Genomic DNA, 13,370 nt, shown 5'->3' on the forward strand with positions numbered 1-13,370 from the left:
AATTCGCTAGAGGGGGCGGGCAAATCCGAAGACGAGCCTGTTGGAGCACATCGGGGTTGACCTCTACGGCATCCCATACGCTGACGAAGTCGAGCCATCTTTGAGGGATCAGTATAACAGATGTGGACAGGCTGAGCAATTGGCCTGGGACAAAGACAGTGGCGTGCGGAGCTATAAAGACACAGAGACCCGGGAGAGATCCTACGAAGTCCTATTGCCAGCGAGAGCCAATTGAGCATAGGGTGGAAAATTCCAGAGAGAGAATGAGCAATCGATGAATTGTTAGGACCAATCTTCCACCCCCCTGTAACAGAGACCAGGCTTAAGACCAGACGCTCAAACAAAGGGACATAGGCTGAGAGGAAACTACGCAGAGACCACCCGTGAAAACCAAAGGTAAGAACAGAGACCCGGAGATGATAAGCATACACGAAAACCGCCCGACTATGATCCAGGACCCTCTAGAGGAGAGGGAGGAATAGCAAGAGCTGCCTATGGGGCCAAGAAACTTCAGAGAGAGCCGAAAATTGAGCCGAAGCGAGGGGATGAGCCCAAAGAGACAACTCGCAAGACATCACCGCAAACTCAAAGCCGCGCCTCTCCTTATACTTGCCTGAACTATCTCGAAAAGCCGCTTCCATGACTATTGCATTGATGATCACCGTCATCTCTTGCAGGTTGTAGCGTGCGAGGGGAGGAGCCGTTGCAGAGGACAGGGTGAATGAGCCCGGGCCACCTGAAGGGGGGCTGCTATAATCTGCCTTGCGCGCATGCCGATCTCTTACCCGATTGCCAATATTTAACGCGGCGTACTGGGTGGGCAGGTGTCGAGCTGCCTCGCTCCACTCCAGTCTTTTCATATTGATTGCCGCCTCAGTCACCCGCATCCGGGGAAACATCTATTATTATAATAACATAATTTATAGTTGAATTGAGGCTTCTGTGATCCATAATAGTTGAAAGAATAACTTAGGTGTAAATCACATGTAGACAGACATTTGTCAAATAATTTATTATTTGTTAATTAAATTAATTAAATAAATGTTAAAATATTATTGCATAATAAATTAAAAAATAATTTAATTTAATGTAAAATCTTAATCTTACCCAGAGCTAGTCTTGAATCACACTAGTATCATTATAATTTCAAAATAAACCTCTATTATTATAATAATAAATTTTAATTTAATTAAAATAATTTATTATTAAATTGATTAAAGAGATGTTAGAATTTTATTGCACATTAAATTAAAAATAATTTAATTTAATGTAAAATGAAAGTCTTATTAAGAGCTATTCCTAGTCCTGAATCACATGATCATTATAATTTCAAAATAAATATTTATTATTATAATAATTTAACTTTTTTTAATTAAAATAATTATTGTAAAATGAAGGAGCTAGTGTTGAATCACATGATCATTATTATATTGTAATCATTTTTAGGTAAAAATATTTAATTTTCAATTAGTTTTGAAATTTTAAAACAGATTTTATAAGAAGAAGAAAGAAATTATTATGTCCACAAGGCTAAAGATAGCCTATGGGACATATTGCTTCTTCATTTGCTTGATGTATTTGGCCCTTTTTCTGTGAAGCTTCACAATAAATGCTTCTAGCTTCTCGACAAACCCCTCGCTAAATAGATTATCCTAAGAGCTAGCTGCTAGCATATCTGCATAACTTTCCTTGTTGTCTTTGAAGGCCTCACATTCCAAAATGAAATGTTTTTCTGTTTCCACTTTTTTGGAAGAACAAAAAATGCATACCCTTTCCTCCCACACTTCCTTTGGCCTTTTCCAGTGCCCTCTTTCACAACGAAGTTGATGAGAATTAGTCCTTAACTGAGCAAGAATTTTGGCTCTCCAAGAAATATTGGCCTCTATGTATGCTTTTGGTTGATGATTATGAGTGGGATTAAACACTTCAATATTGTAATTTTTCTTTCTTCCTAGCTCCTTATCCCAAGTACGTTTGTGGAACTTTTCCATAATAAAAGCTTTTATCTCTTTGTTGTTTATGGGACACGTGTTCAAGCAAATACCCCATTTACTAAACCATTTGTTATTTTGCTATATCCAAGTTTTTTTGCTCATGCACAATCTATCATTAAAGACAACCTTAGGTCATTTACCCTCTTCCATTTGCTCAATTTTTTTTAAATACCTTATGACTCGCACCATAGCAATTGCTTCAATAGGAGCAATCCCTGTTTCACTTAACAAGATATCATAAGGAACTGCACTTTTAATCTTAAATTTGTTTGTAATCAAACGCTTCTGAATTTTCTCAATTTGTCTCCACTACATGTCGGAGGTACTGCTAACCCACAGTTCACAACCATAGAGAATTAACGGAATCACTAGATGCCTAAAAAGAGTTTGAGTGGTCTTCCAGTCCCATAAATTTGCCTCTCTGCACCTATTTTGAAAAGCATAAAATGCTTTCCAACCCCCCAAAGTTCTTTTCTTTCTACAACCATTCCAGCTTAGATTTTTGTTGAAGTCAATTCTGAGGTATTTGTAATCCGCAACTTCTTCCAGAATGTTGTCTTCAAAGTAGAACTTATGCTGGTTATGTTTTCTTTTCTTAGAGAAGACCACTACTTTTGTTTTGTTGATATTGACTTGCATCCCCACGCTTCTACAAAAATGCTCAAGGGATAGTAAGTGCTCTTGCAAACCAAGAGCCGATTTAGCAATCAGAATAAGGTCATCTGCATACAAAAGAAGCCTTATAACAAACTTGCACAAATAGATACCATCACCCCCTTGAAAATTTAATCACTCCTCAAGCTTGTCGATATATAAACCAAAAGGGTAGGAGACAGTGGGCAACCTTGCTTGACCCCGATATCACTTCTAAAACTTTCAGAAATGCCTGCTGAAGTTCTAATTTTAACTTTCACCTCTTCATACAGCATATGCACAGTGGTTCTCAAATGCTTAGGAACCCCAAGTTCCTCCATTCCCTGCCAAAGTTTATCCCTAGGAACCGAGTCAAACGCTTTTCTGAAATCAACAAAGCAACAAAAGACTTCTTTAAATAAAATTTATGAAAAATAAAATTTCTTTAAATAATAATAATAATGATAATAATATTTTGCAAATTAAAAATAAATTTTGAAATTTTTTAAATTTAAATTTTTATTTTTTCATTAGTTCATATAGACAAAAAGACTAATTTTGTGGGGTTATAAATAGAATTTGTGAAAAATAAAATTTATGTAAAAAAAAAAAACCCTATATCCACTAAGTGTTAGACTAATTTTATTGGGTTATAAATAGAATTTGTGAAAAATAAAATTTATGTTAAAAAAAAAAAAACTATATCCACTAAGTGTCATAACATTGCAGGCATCATATCTCAATATTTATGAAAATTCAGTACGCACATCAAGATATTTAATTAATACCTTCATAATTAAATATACACACAAGAATGACATGTGGGGATAGAATTGGTTGTTGTTTTTATTTTTATAGAATTCAATGGTTTTCAATAAGAGGTTGATGATTGTTAGAGTGTTCCACCAAGGCAAGAGTTATTTAATGCCCAAAAGTTTGTATATGCCTATGGTTGGATAATCTACTTGCTTAAATTCAACAATAGACATATACAACCCCTACCTATTAACTACCCAACAATAAGCTAGATATTTTCTATTGTTCCATCATTATCAACTTTATTAACAAATTGAAAATTCAACAATAAACATATACAACCCCTACACAACAATATGCTAAATATTTTTAATAATTTCCCTAATATCAACTTTATTGACGAAATTAAACATGTTACGCAAGTTATATATCAAATAAACTTCTAGTTTTCATTCTTATAAAAGCACATCGTATCAGAAAGTGTAAATAGAGAAACAGACTAGAATTATAATTAAACAATGAACCTAAAAATTTCTCCATTCATGATTCGCTATTAGAATTTTAAAAAATCTAAAAAAAGGATAACCTTACAACAATGCAAAGGCTCATAAAATTGGTCTCGCTTTTATTATGTAATATCAAGTTTCTAAGTCACCATTCATCAGTGGCTATTAAACTTTAAAAAATTTCTAAAGAAACGAAACGCTGACAACAATGCAACGTTAAAGGTTTGTAAATCCTTTCGAGTCGTAGAAATTACATTTTGGTATTGTTTTCAATTTATTTAACAGTTAAATATAATAATATAGTAGGTTTTTTTAGATTTTACATATTAAATTGTAAAAATAAAGAGTAAAAATTAATTTTATATAAATTAGAAGAAAACTTAATAATATTATTATATTTTTGATAAATTTTTTACACCATAATATTTGAAAAGTTTAACCAGATCTATTTTAAAGAGATTTATCTAATTTCTTCATTTGCAAATTTTAGTCACTACAGTTATTTTATATGGATGTGAGGTTTGGGGTTGTAGTGTTTTTAGAGAATTCTGGAGAAAGATTGAGCAAATCCAGAAGCGTTTTATAACATATAACCTCAAAATTAAAAGCAGCACGCCCTATCCTATTCTTCTTATAGAAGTGGGTCTTTCCCCTATCGAGAGCTTGAGCAAATCCAGAAGCGTTTTATAACATATAACCTCAAAATTAAAAGGAGCACGCCCTATCCTATTCTTCTTATAGAAGTGGGTCTTTCCCCTATGGAGAGCCTAGCCATAGCTAGGCTTCTGTTGTACAAACACAAACTGCATAACATACGAGAAAACAGAAAATTAATATAGCCAAGATTAGAACGAACTCTCATGAGCTCCATAGTGAAACGGGTCCTTGGGCAGTTCCTAAAACACCATGGATGGAAAGGTTTTGCCATCTCTGTGAGAATACGAACATTGAGGATGAAAATCACTTCCTCTTAGAGTGACCCGCCTACAACCACATTAGATCTCAGTTTCAAATCTTTGTTGCAATACACCTTCCTAGTCTTTTACGTTGTTGCAATACACCTTCCTAACTTTTTACGTTGTCAAAATTACAGTGAGCTCGGGAGGCTTCTCTCCAAGCTTTTTGAGCATTGGAATAAAATCTTAAATCAAACTAAATAATTCGTTTCTTTAGGTCGGCTAGACCAAAGTTTGGTCTCAATGGACATTAACCATCATCATCATCATCATCATTTAAATATTTTGTATAGTTAATTATTTTTTTATTTTTACATTTTTTTAAATTTATATTTGGACACACATGAGCAAAATTTCAATTTTGATGATGGACGAAGAAAGTTACACATCACCACGAGCTATAGAATAAGCCTCTAGGTTCAATAATCTAAATAGATGTTCCCTCCCTCAAAAAAGTCTCTTGAACAGGACAAAATCAAATTTAATTTTAGTAGAAATGGGAAAGTCATGATAGATAAGTGTCCATTTCCATTGAATTATTTCTCATTTTGCTCTCATTGTTACCTAATCTAAGTATAAACTCACCTAATAATTAATAAATAATGATAATATTTAATAATTTGTTTATTTTTTAATTTATCAAAACAAAAAAATATAATTTGAAAAAATTATATCAAAATATTTAATTTTTTTATCATTTATATTGTAATTAATTATATACACATTAATTACTAATTGCTAGGTGACAATCTCCCTATTACAAAATTTCATAGTTTTAATATTCACTTGTATTAAATAAGTTATAAATTTTAGAATAGAGACTTATGTGATTCATGATTAAAACAAAATTCTTCAGAATAAATCACATTAATTGCTACTAATTTTTATCATTTAGTTGTTATGGTTAAACAAACTATAAATTTTACTTAATTATGTTTGTGTATATACAACTCATTATTATTTTATTTTAATTTAGGTATCAATTATTTTTTTATAAAAATAAATTACTATTACACTGGTTTATAACAGTATACCAACCTTAAAAATATATTGGATAATAGTCTTATCCATATATATAATAATACAAAATAAAAGCAAAATTAAGAAGAAAAAATTGCACTAACCACTGCAAGCTAAAGACAGATTTTATTATATAAAATGGCAATTGCAGATTACTCTTTTAAAAAAATTGGGTAAAGACAGATTTTATTATATAAAATGGCAATTGCAGATTACTCTTTAAAAAAAATTAATTCCGCGTTGTCGCAAGCGAAGAAGAAATGCAATATCAATGCACGCGGAGAAGAAAATTGGCAAAAATCCAGACTATGCAGTCAAGCGTACATAGCTTTCAGTCTGGCCATCCCCAGGCTATGTCCACTCAAATCTAATCTTCAGAATTATTCCGCCTGTCATTGCAGGAGGAGAAGCAAAAGGGAATAGTATTGCAGAGCAAAATCCAAATAGAAGTCAGGCGTCCATAGCTTTCAGTTTTGTATCTGTAAGGCCATTCTTTGTAGACCATTCAAAAAGTACGCCCAGGTAAGGGCGTCATAGATGTTTTGGAGTATTTTTGGGTTAGATTTCGGCCAAAAATATACTTGGTTAGATTTTGAAATTTTTTTATTCAAATTGGGTTTGTATTTTATATATAAATTTTGTATTTAAAAAACTCTGAAATATTTGAACAAAATACAGAGTTCACAACTCAAGTAACAGAGATTAGATGGCGGCTCCCAATCCCCCACCCTTCCACGCACTAGTGATTCCATACCCAACACAGGGTCACATAACTCCCATGATGCAGTTCGCCAAGAAGCTTGCTTCCAGAGGCCTTACGGTCACCTTCGTCACAACGCATTACAGGCACCATCAGATCATGAAAGCTCGTTCTGAGACGGATCAAGTCGATCCTATTCAACAGGATGCCCAAAATCTGGGTCTGGATATTCGTTCTGCTCAAATCTCAGATGGGTTGCCTCTCGACTGCGATCGGTCCGCCATGTTCTACGATTTTATGCGCTCTGTGGATAATATGGGAGCAGAGTTGGAACAGCTTATTCACCATTTAAACGGAACAGGGGCTCCAGTATCGTGTGTCATAGCTGATACCATACTTTTCTGGTCACTAGAAGTAACTAAGAGATTCGGGATTCCCTGGATTTCGTTCTGGACGCAACCCACAGTTGTTTATTCAATCTATTATCACGCACATCTGCTGGAGGCTGACCCTCACTCTTTTTACACAGGAGCAGGTAACCTTTCTTTGCTTGAAGCATATTTATTTATTTATTTTAATATAAATATAAATATAAGATTGTAAGGTGCAACTGGATAGTTTTAGTTCTGTTTCTGAGTTTCTATTTAAGCTGTTATTTATATGGGGTATTTTTTTCCAATTGAAGATCTGAGTTGCTATTTAAGCTATTTATATGGGTATTTTTTTCAATTGAAGAAAGCTGTTATTTATATTTATATGGGGTATTTTTTTCAATTGAAAAAATCATGTCTGGATAGTTTTTAGGTATATATAGTCTTATCTAAGATTGGATACGAGACACCAGACGTGTGGAGACCAAACTCCCCTAATTGTTAGAACACAATAACGAACCTTTATAATATAGAGATTACTGATGTCGATATCTAAAATTTGCTATTAATATAATATAAAATGCCCATACTCGACATCCTTATATTATGTTGATGGCAGATTTTAGACCTGTAATGGGCATGAGAGTGGATGTTTAAATCTGCAATGGATATAATATTTGTTTATAATTACATGTAATAGTAAAATTAAAATTACAATGTGGTGACCATTAATATTTATCTATTTTAAATTTATTTTGTTTTATTTTTATAATGTATTCATATTTTTAAATTGAACTCGTTGATTTCAAAATGTCTCTCTCTTTTTTTATCAAAATATTTTGGACAATCTATGAAAATAGTTAGTTTTTTATATAAAAAATTATTTACAGTTTTTTATGATTAATAAATTGAAATGATTGGTGATTATAGATATTATTAAGGTAGATCAATCTTGTAACACCCCTGGCTTTTTGGAGGATTTAATGTGGTTATTTAATTCAGTTTTATGATTTACTTATGTTATTATTAAGGCTGAAATTTCAGATAACAAACTGTTACCTAATTGTGAGTGATTAGGAGTTGACACATGATTAATTAAAACAAACTGTATACTACAATTACAAGATACAAGAAACAGTGAACAAGAAACAATTCTACCCCTGCTTTGGGAAGAGGAAATATAGGGGGAAAAGATGAAGGAAGGGGACTATCTTAGAGCTGGGAAAAAGTGACCAGTGGTAAGTTGCTCATTAACAGTCAAATTAAATGCATGACTTGAGGTTGGAAAGTAAAGTCCTGAAGCCCAAGGCACTAACTGTAATTGGAAATTATTCCAGTAGAGAAAGTTCTCCGGAGAAGCCTGGACTTAATCGCCAGACTGGTGACTGAGAGGAGAGACTTTCCAAATATTTCTTGAAGTTCCACTGATAATTTAAAGAAGATAAGCAATGTAGCCTCTTTTGTTTAAGAATAAATGATAATAGAATAACGGAATAAATGTTTACCTACAACATCATGATAGTTCATTATATAGCTTGAACAATATGCTTAACTCGTATTAGAATGTGCACAAGTAGAGAATACATTATTAATTATGTAAATAATTCAATACTCAGAACAGGAATTCGAAAGGAGTTCTTAGTGTAGAAAAAAATATAAATATTCCATGAAACTATAAAGCTAGTAATCTAAAGAGGCCAAAAAGGATCAATCGGTTCCTACAGTCTTGTTTTATATTGTATAAATGAAAGCAAACAGAGTCGCAAATCATTCCTGAAACTGTCGATGGGATGCGGCAACAGAGTAATTCTATCTCTGTCCTACAGGGTCGTTTAAACCCTCGGCATGTAAGAAAACTAGATTTCCACCGCTTAAGGGTATTACAAATAGCAACAGATGTATTATACATAATCACGCAGATATGAACATATTTGCAAATCGGTAATTATAGAACCGTATCACCAAAAAAATATCAGTAACTGTATTAATGATTCGAAACGGTAAAAACATTTCGGAAATCAACAAAATTATATAGGAAAAGACAGTATCATAATCGAGTCTTTATACTGAAACACTTTACTATAACAGAGCGCAGGACCTATGGAAATCATTAGGTAAAGACCGAAACCAGAACAAAAGAATAAACCCTCGATTGCTTATGAAACCCTCATGTGCATATAAACCCTTGTTTGCATAACAAAACCCTCGACTGCTGTAAGCAATAGCGGTCCCATGCCATTTTTACCATAATTTACTAAAACTAAAGACGGAACAATCCTTCGAACTAATGAAAAACAACCGACTTGATAGTCAACAAATACACAGTCCTTCCAGACAAATTTAAACGCCAGACTCTGGCCCTAAACCCCAACCTTAACAAGCAGATTGAACAAGCTACAGTTAACGAATCCAACCTAAGCAAAGCAGTGCATAATGTTAGTTCTCAGGATCTGAAGGGGCGCCAAACCAATCCCGCATGAACCCAGGTAGGAGCAGCAAGTTACCGACGTAAAACCCTGATATCAGAGCTACATATCACTAAGTATGAAAGACATTGCGAAACAGAGTAATCACTGGCACAATATTCCCTGACCTCTGAAGGTTCCCGTCGGGTGTAGTCCGCCTGTTTAACAGAAGATGAATGATATTATCGATTTGATAACTGGAAGATGCCCGGTGGAGTAAAAATCTCACCTCCCGGAGCTCGCCCTCATTTATCCTCCACCGTTGATGAACTTAGAAGTATGGCGATGCCCCTAGATGGGGAGGTTTGCCTGTCAGACCACCACCAAACCAGAGGGAGTAAAATTCGCAGAGGAAACCGGGTTTTAGACTCCGAAAAAAAAAAACTGTATAGAAACGACTGTGTACCATTACCTCGCCGAGAAGGACTTCCAGCAAAACCCATGTCCCTTGAGCAGCAACTTGCAAAACGGAGAAAGGATCGGGCAACTAAACCTGCTACAGAGCGACCGCACCAACACATCCCATCGAACGCAAATGCCTCCCCATCCAGTCGCCTCCCCATCCAGTCGAAGGCGGGAGAAGTATAGTTGGACCCAACCCAAATCCGCACCACTACTGGATTACTCCCTGGTAGTTCAACGGAGGTGAGAAGATACAGATGTCAAGCTGAGGTCTAAGCGCGGAACGAGGAGGTGACAGCAGATAGCCACATATTTGAATAAAATACAGAGTTCATAACTCAAACTTGTAATAACAAGTAACAGAGATTACATGGCTCCCAATCCCCCCACCCTTCCACGCACTAGTGATTCCATACCCAACACAGGGTCACATAACTCCCATGATGCAGTTCGCCAAGAAGCTTGCTTCCAGAGGCCTTACGGTCACCTTCGTCACAACGCATTACAGGCACCATCAGATCATGAAAGCTCGTTCTGAGACGGATCAAGTCGATCCTATTCAACAGGATGCCCAAAATCTGGGTCTGGATATTCGTTCTGCTCAAATCTCCGATGGGTTGCCTCTCAACTGCGATCGGTCCGCCATGTTCTACGATTTTATGCGCTCTGTGGATAATATGGGAGCAGAGTTGGAACAGCATATTCACTATTTAAACGAAACAGGGGCTCGCGTATCGTGTGTCATAGCTGATACCATACTTTTCTGGTCACTAGAAGTAACTAAGAGATTCGGGATTCCCTGGATTTCGTTCTGGACACAAACCACAGTTGTTTATTCAATCTCTTATCACGTACATCTGCTGGAGGCTGACCCTCACTCATTTAACACAGGAGCAGGTAACCTTTCTTTGCTCGAAGCATATTTATTTATTTATTTTAATATAAATATAAATATAAGATTGTAAGGTGTAACTAGATAGTTTTAGTTCTGCTGCTGAGTTACTATTCAAGTAAATACGGGAATAAATCATGGCTGGATAGATTTTAGGTATATATAGTCTTGTTCAGGATTAGAAACCAAACTTTCATGTCTGGATAGTTTTTAGGTATATATAATTTTGTCTAAAGTTGGATATGAGACTTGTAGAAACCAAACCTCCCTCTTAACTGTTAGAACACAACAAAGAAACTCTATACTAGAAATAACTGATCTCCATATCTAAAATCTGTGATTAATATAATATAATGATGCTCATACTCGACATCCTTATATTATGTTGATGGCAAATTTTAGACATGTAATGGGCATGAGAGTGAATGTTTAAATCTGCAATGGATATAATATTTGTTTATAATTTACATGGAATAGTAAAATTAAAATTAAAATGTGGTGACAATTAATTTTATCTATTTCAAATTTATAGGTATTTTTGTTTTATTTTTATAATGTATTCATATTTTTAAATTTAACTGGTTGATTTCAAAATGTGTTTGTTTTTTTAATCAAAATATTCTGCACAATCTATGAGAATAGTTAATTTTTTATATAAAAATTTATTTACAATTTTTTATGATTAAAAAAAAATGAAATGATTGGTGATTATAGATATTACTAAGGTAGATCCATCTTGTAACACCCCTCGCTCTTTGAAGGATTTAGTGTGGTTATTTAATTCAGTTTTATGATTTACTGCATTTATTTTCTGTTATGTTATTACTTTCTGCTATGTTATTACTAAGGCTAGAAAGCCAGATAACAAATTGTTACCTAATTGTGAGTGATTAGGAGTTGACACATGATTAATTAAAACAAATTGTTTACTACAATTACAAGAAACAGTAATACCCCTGCCCTAGGAAGGGGAAATATAGGGGGAAAAGATGAAGGAAGGGGACTATCCTAGAGCTGGGAAAAAGTGACCAGTGGGAAGTTGCTCATTAACAGTCAAATTAAGTGCAGGACTTGAGGCTGGACAGTAAAGTCCTGAGGCCCAAGGCACTGACTGTAATTGGAAATTATTCCAGTAGAGAAAGTGCTCGGGGGAGAGCCTGGACGTAATCGCCAGGCTCGTGGCTGGGAGGAGAGACTTTCCAGATATTTGTTGAAGTTCCACTGATAATTTAAAGCAGATAAGTAATGTAGCCTCTTTTGTTTAAGCATGGATGATAATAGAATAACAGAATAAATGTTTACCTACAACATCATGATAGTTCATTATATAGCATGAATAATATGCTTAACTCGTAATAGAATGTGCACAAGCAGAGAATACATTTATTAATCATGTAAATCAATTCAATACTCAAAACAGGAAATTGAAAGGAGTTCTCAGTGCAGAAATAAGTATAAATATTCCATGAAACTGTAAAGCTAGTAATCGATAGAGGCCAAAAGGGATCAATCAGTTCCTACAATCATGTTCTATATTGTATAAACGAAAGCAAACAAAGTCGCAAATCATTCTTGAAACCAGCAATGGGATGTGGCAACAGAGTAATTCTATCTTTGTCCTAGAGGGTCATTTAAACCCTCGGCATGTAAGAAAACTAGATTTCCACCGCTTAAGGGTATTACAAATAGCAACAGATGTATTATACATAATCACGCATATATCAACATATTTGCAAATCAATAATTATAGAACCGTATCATCAAAAAAGATTAGTAATTGTATTAATGATTCGAAACGGTAAAAACCTTTCAGAAATCAACAAAATTATATATGAATATACAGTATCATAATCGAGTCTTTATACTGAAACACTTTACTATAACAAAGCGCAGGACCTATGGCAATCATCTAGTAAAGACCGAAACTAGAACAAAAGAATAAACCCTCGATTGCTTATGAAACCCTCATGTGCATATAAACCCTCGTTTGCATAACAAAACCCTCGACTCTTGTAAGCAATAGTGGTCCCATGGCTTTTTTACCATAATTTACTAACACTAAAGACGGAACAGTCCTTCGAACTGATGAAAAACAACTGACTTGATAGTCAACAAATACATAGTCCTTCCAGAAAAATTTAAAGGCCAGACTCCGGCCCTAAACCCCTGCCATACGATTTATCGTAGGCATCAACCTTAACAAGCAAGTTGAACAAGCTACAGTGAACGAATCCAACCTGTGCAAAGCAGTGCATAGTGTTAGTTCTCAGGATTTGAGGGGGCGCCAAACCAATCCCGCATGAACCCAGGTAGGAGCAGCAAGTTACCTGCGTAAAACCCAAAACCCTGATATCAGAGATACATATCGCTAAGTATAAAAGACATTGCGAAACAGAGTAATCACTGGCATAATATTACCTGAGCTCTGAAGGTTCTTGTCGGGTGTAGTCTGCTTGTTTAACAGGAGACGAATGATGTTATCGATATTGTTATCACCCCAAGAAACTCTCCTAGGTTGTATCTCGGAGATGCTCGGGAACATTACAATCTCAACAAAAATGTTGGAAATAAGTGGATGAATGGAAGGAATGATGCATATTTAAGCCAGATAACCACTTATACTATGCTTAACCCCAGAAATGGGTGAACACCCCCAGACTATAAGGCTTTAGACC

At 34.8% G+C, this 13,370-nt stretch overlaps 1 protein-coding gene and 1 long non-coding RNA gene across 3 annotated transcripts in view; one reads left to right on the forward strand and one right to left on the reverse strand.

Annotated features, from left to right (window-relative positions):
• The first annotated feature begins 6,074 nt into the window (after window positions 1-6,074).
• LOC149197882 (UDP-glycosyltransferase 86A2-like) overlaps window positions 6,075-13,370 on the forward strand; it is a 31,037-nt gene continuing 23,741 nt past the window's right edge. The window contains exons 1-2 of one of the 2 annotated variants that reach the window (XM_089406013.1): window positions 6,075-6,387; window positions 6,544-7,100. In XM_089406013.1, coding sequence (XP_089262139.1) covers window positions 6,572-7,100 — 529 coding nt within the window. In that variant the 5' untranslated portion in view covers window positions 6,075-6,387; window positions 6,544-6,571. Of the gene's footprint in view, window positions 6,388-6,543; window positions 7,101-10,243; window positions 10,701-13,370 lie in introns of those variants that run through there. The other variant, XM_089406014.1, reaches the window with a different exon arrangement.
• On the reverse strand, window positions 9,068-9,951 carry LOC149197883 (uncharacterized). The gene is made up of 3 exons (XR_016254792.1): window positions 9,814-9,951; window positions 9,631-9,710; window positions 9,068-9,559 (listed from the first exon to the last, which is right to left on the reverse strand). It is a non-coding gene; the product is annotated as an uncharacterized LOC149197883 (long non-coding RNA).

The sequence above is a fragment of the Pinus tabuliformis genome, chromosome 2_2 (genome assembly GCF_031772625.1).
Source record: "Pinus tabuliformis cultivar Carrire ecotype Pingquan chromosome 2_2, CPIR1, whole genome shotgun sequence".
Taxonomy (NCBI): Eukaryota; Viridiplantae; Streptophyta; class Pinopsida; order Pinales; family Pinaceae; genus Pinus; species Pinus tabuliformis.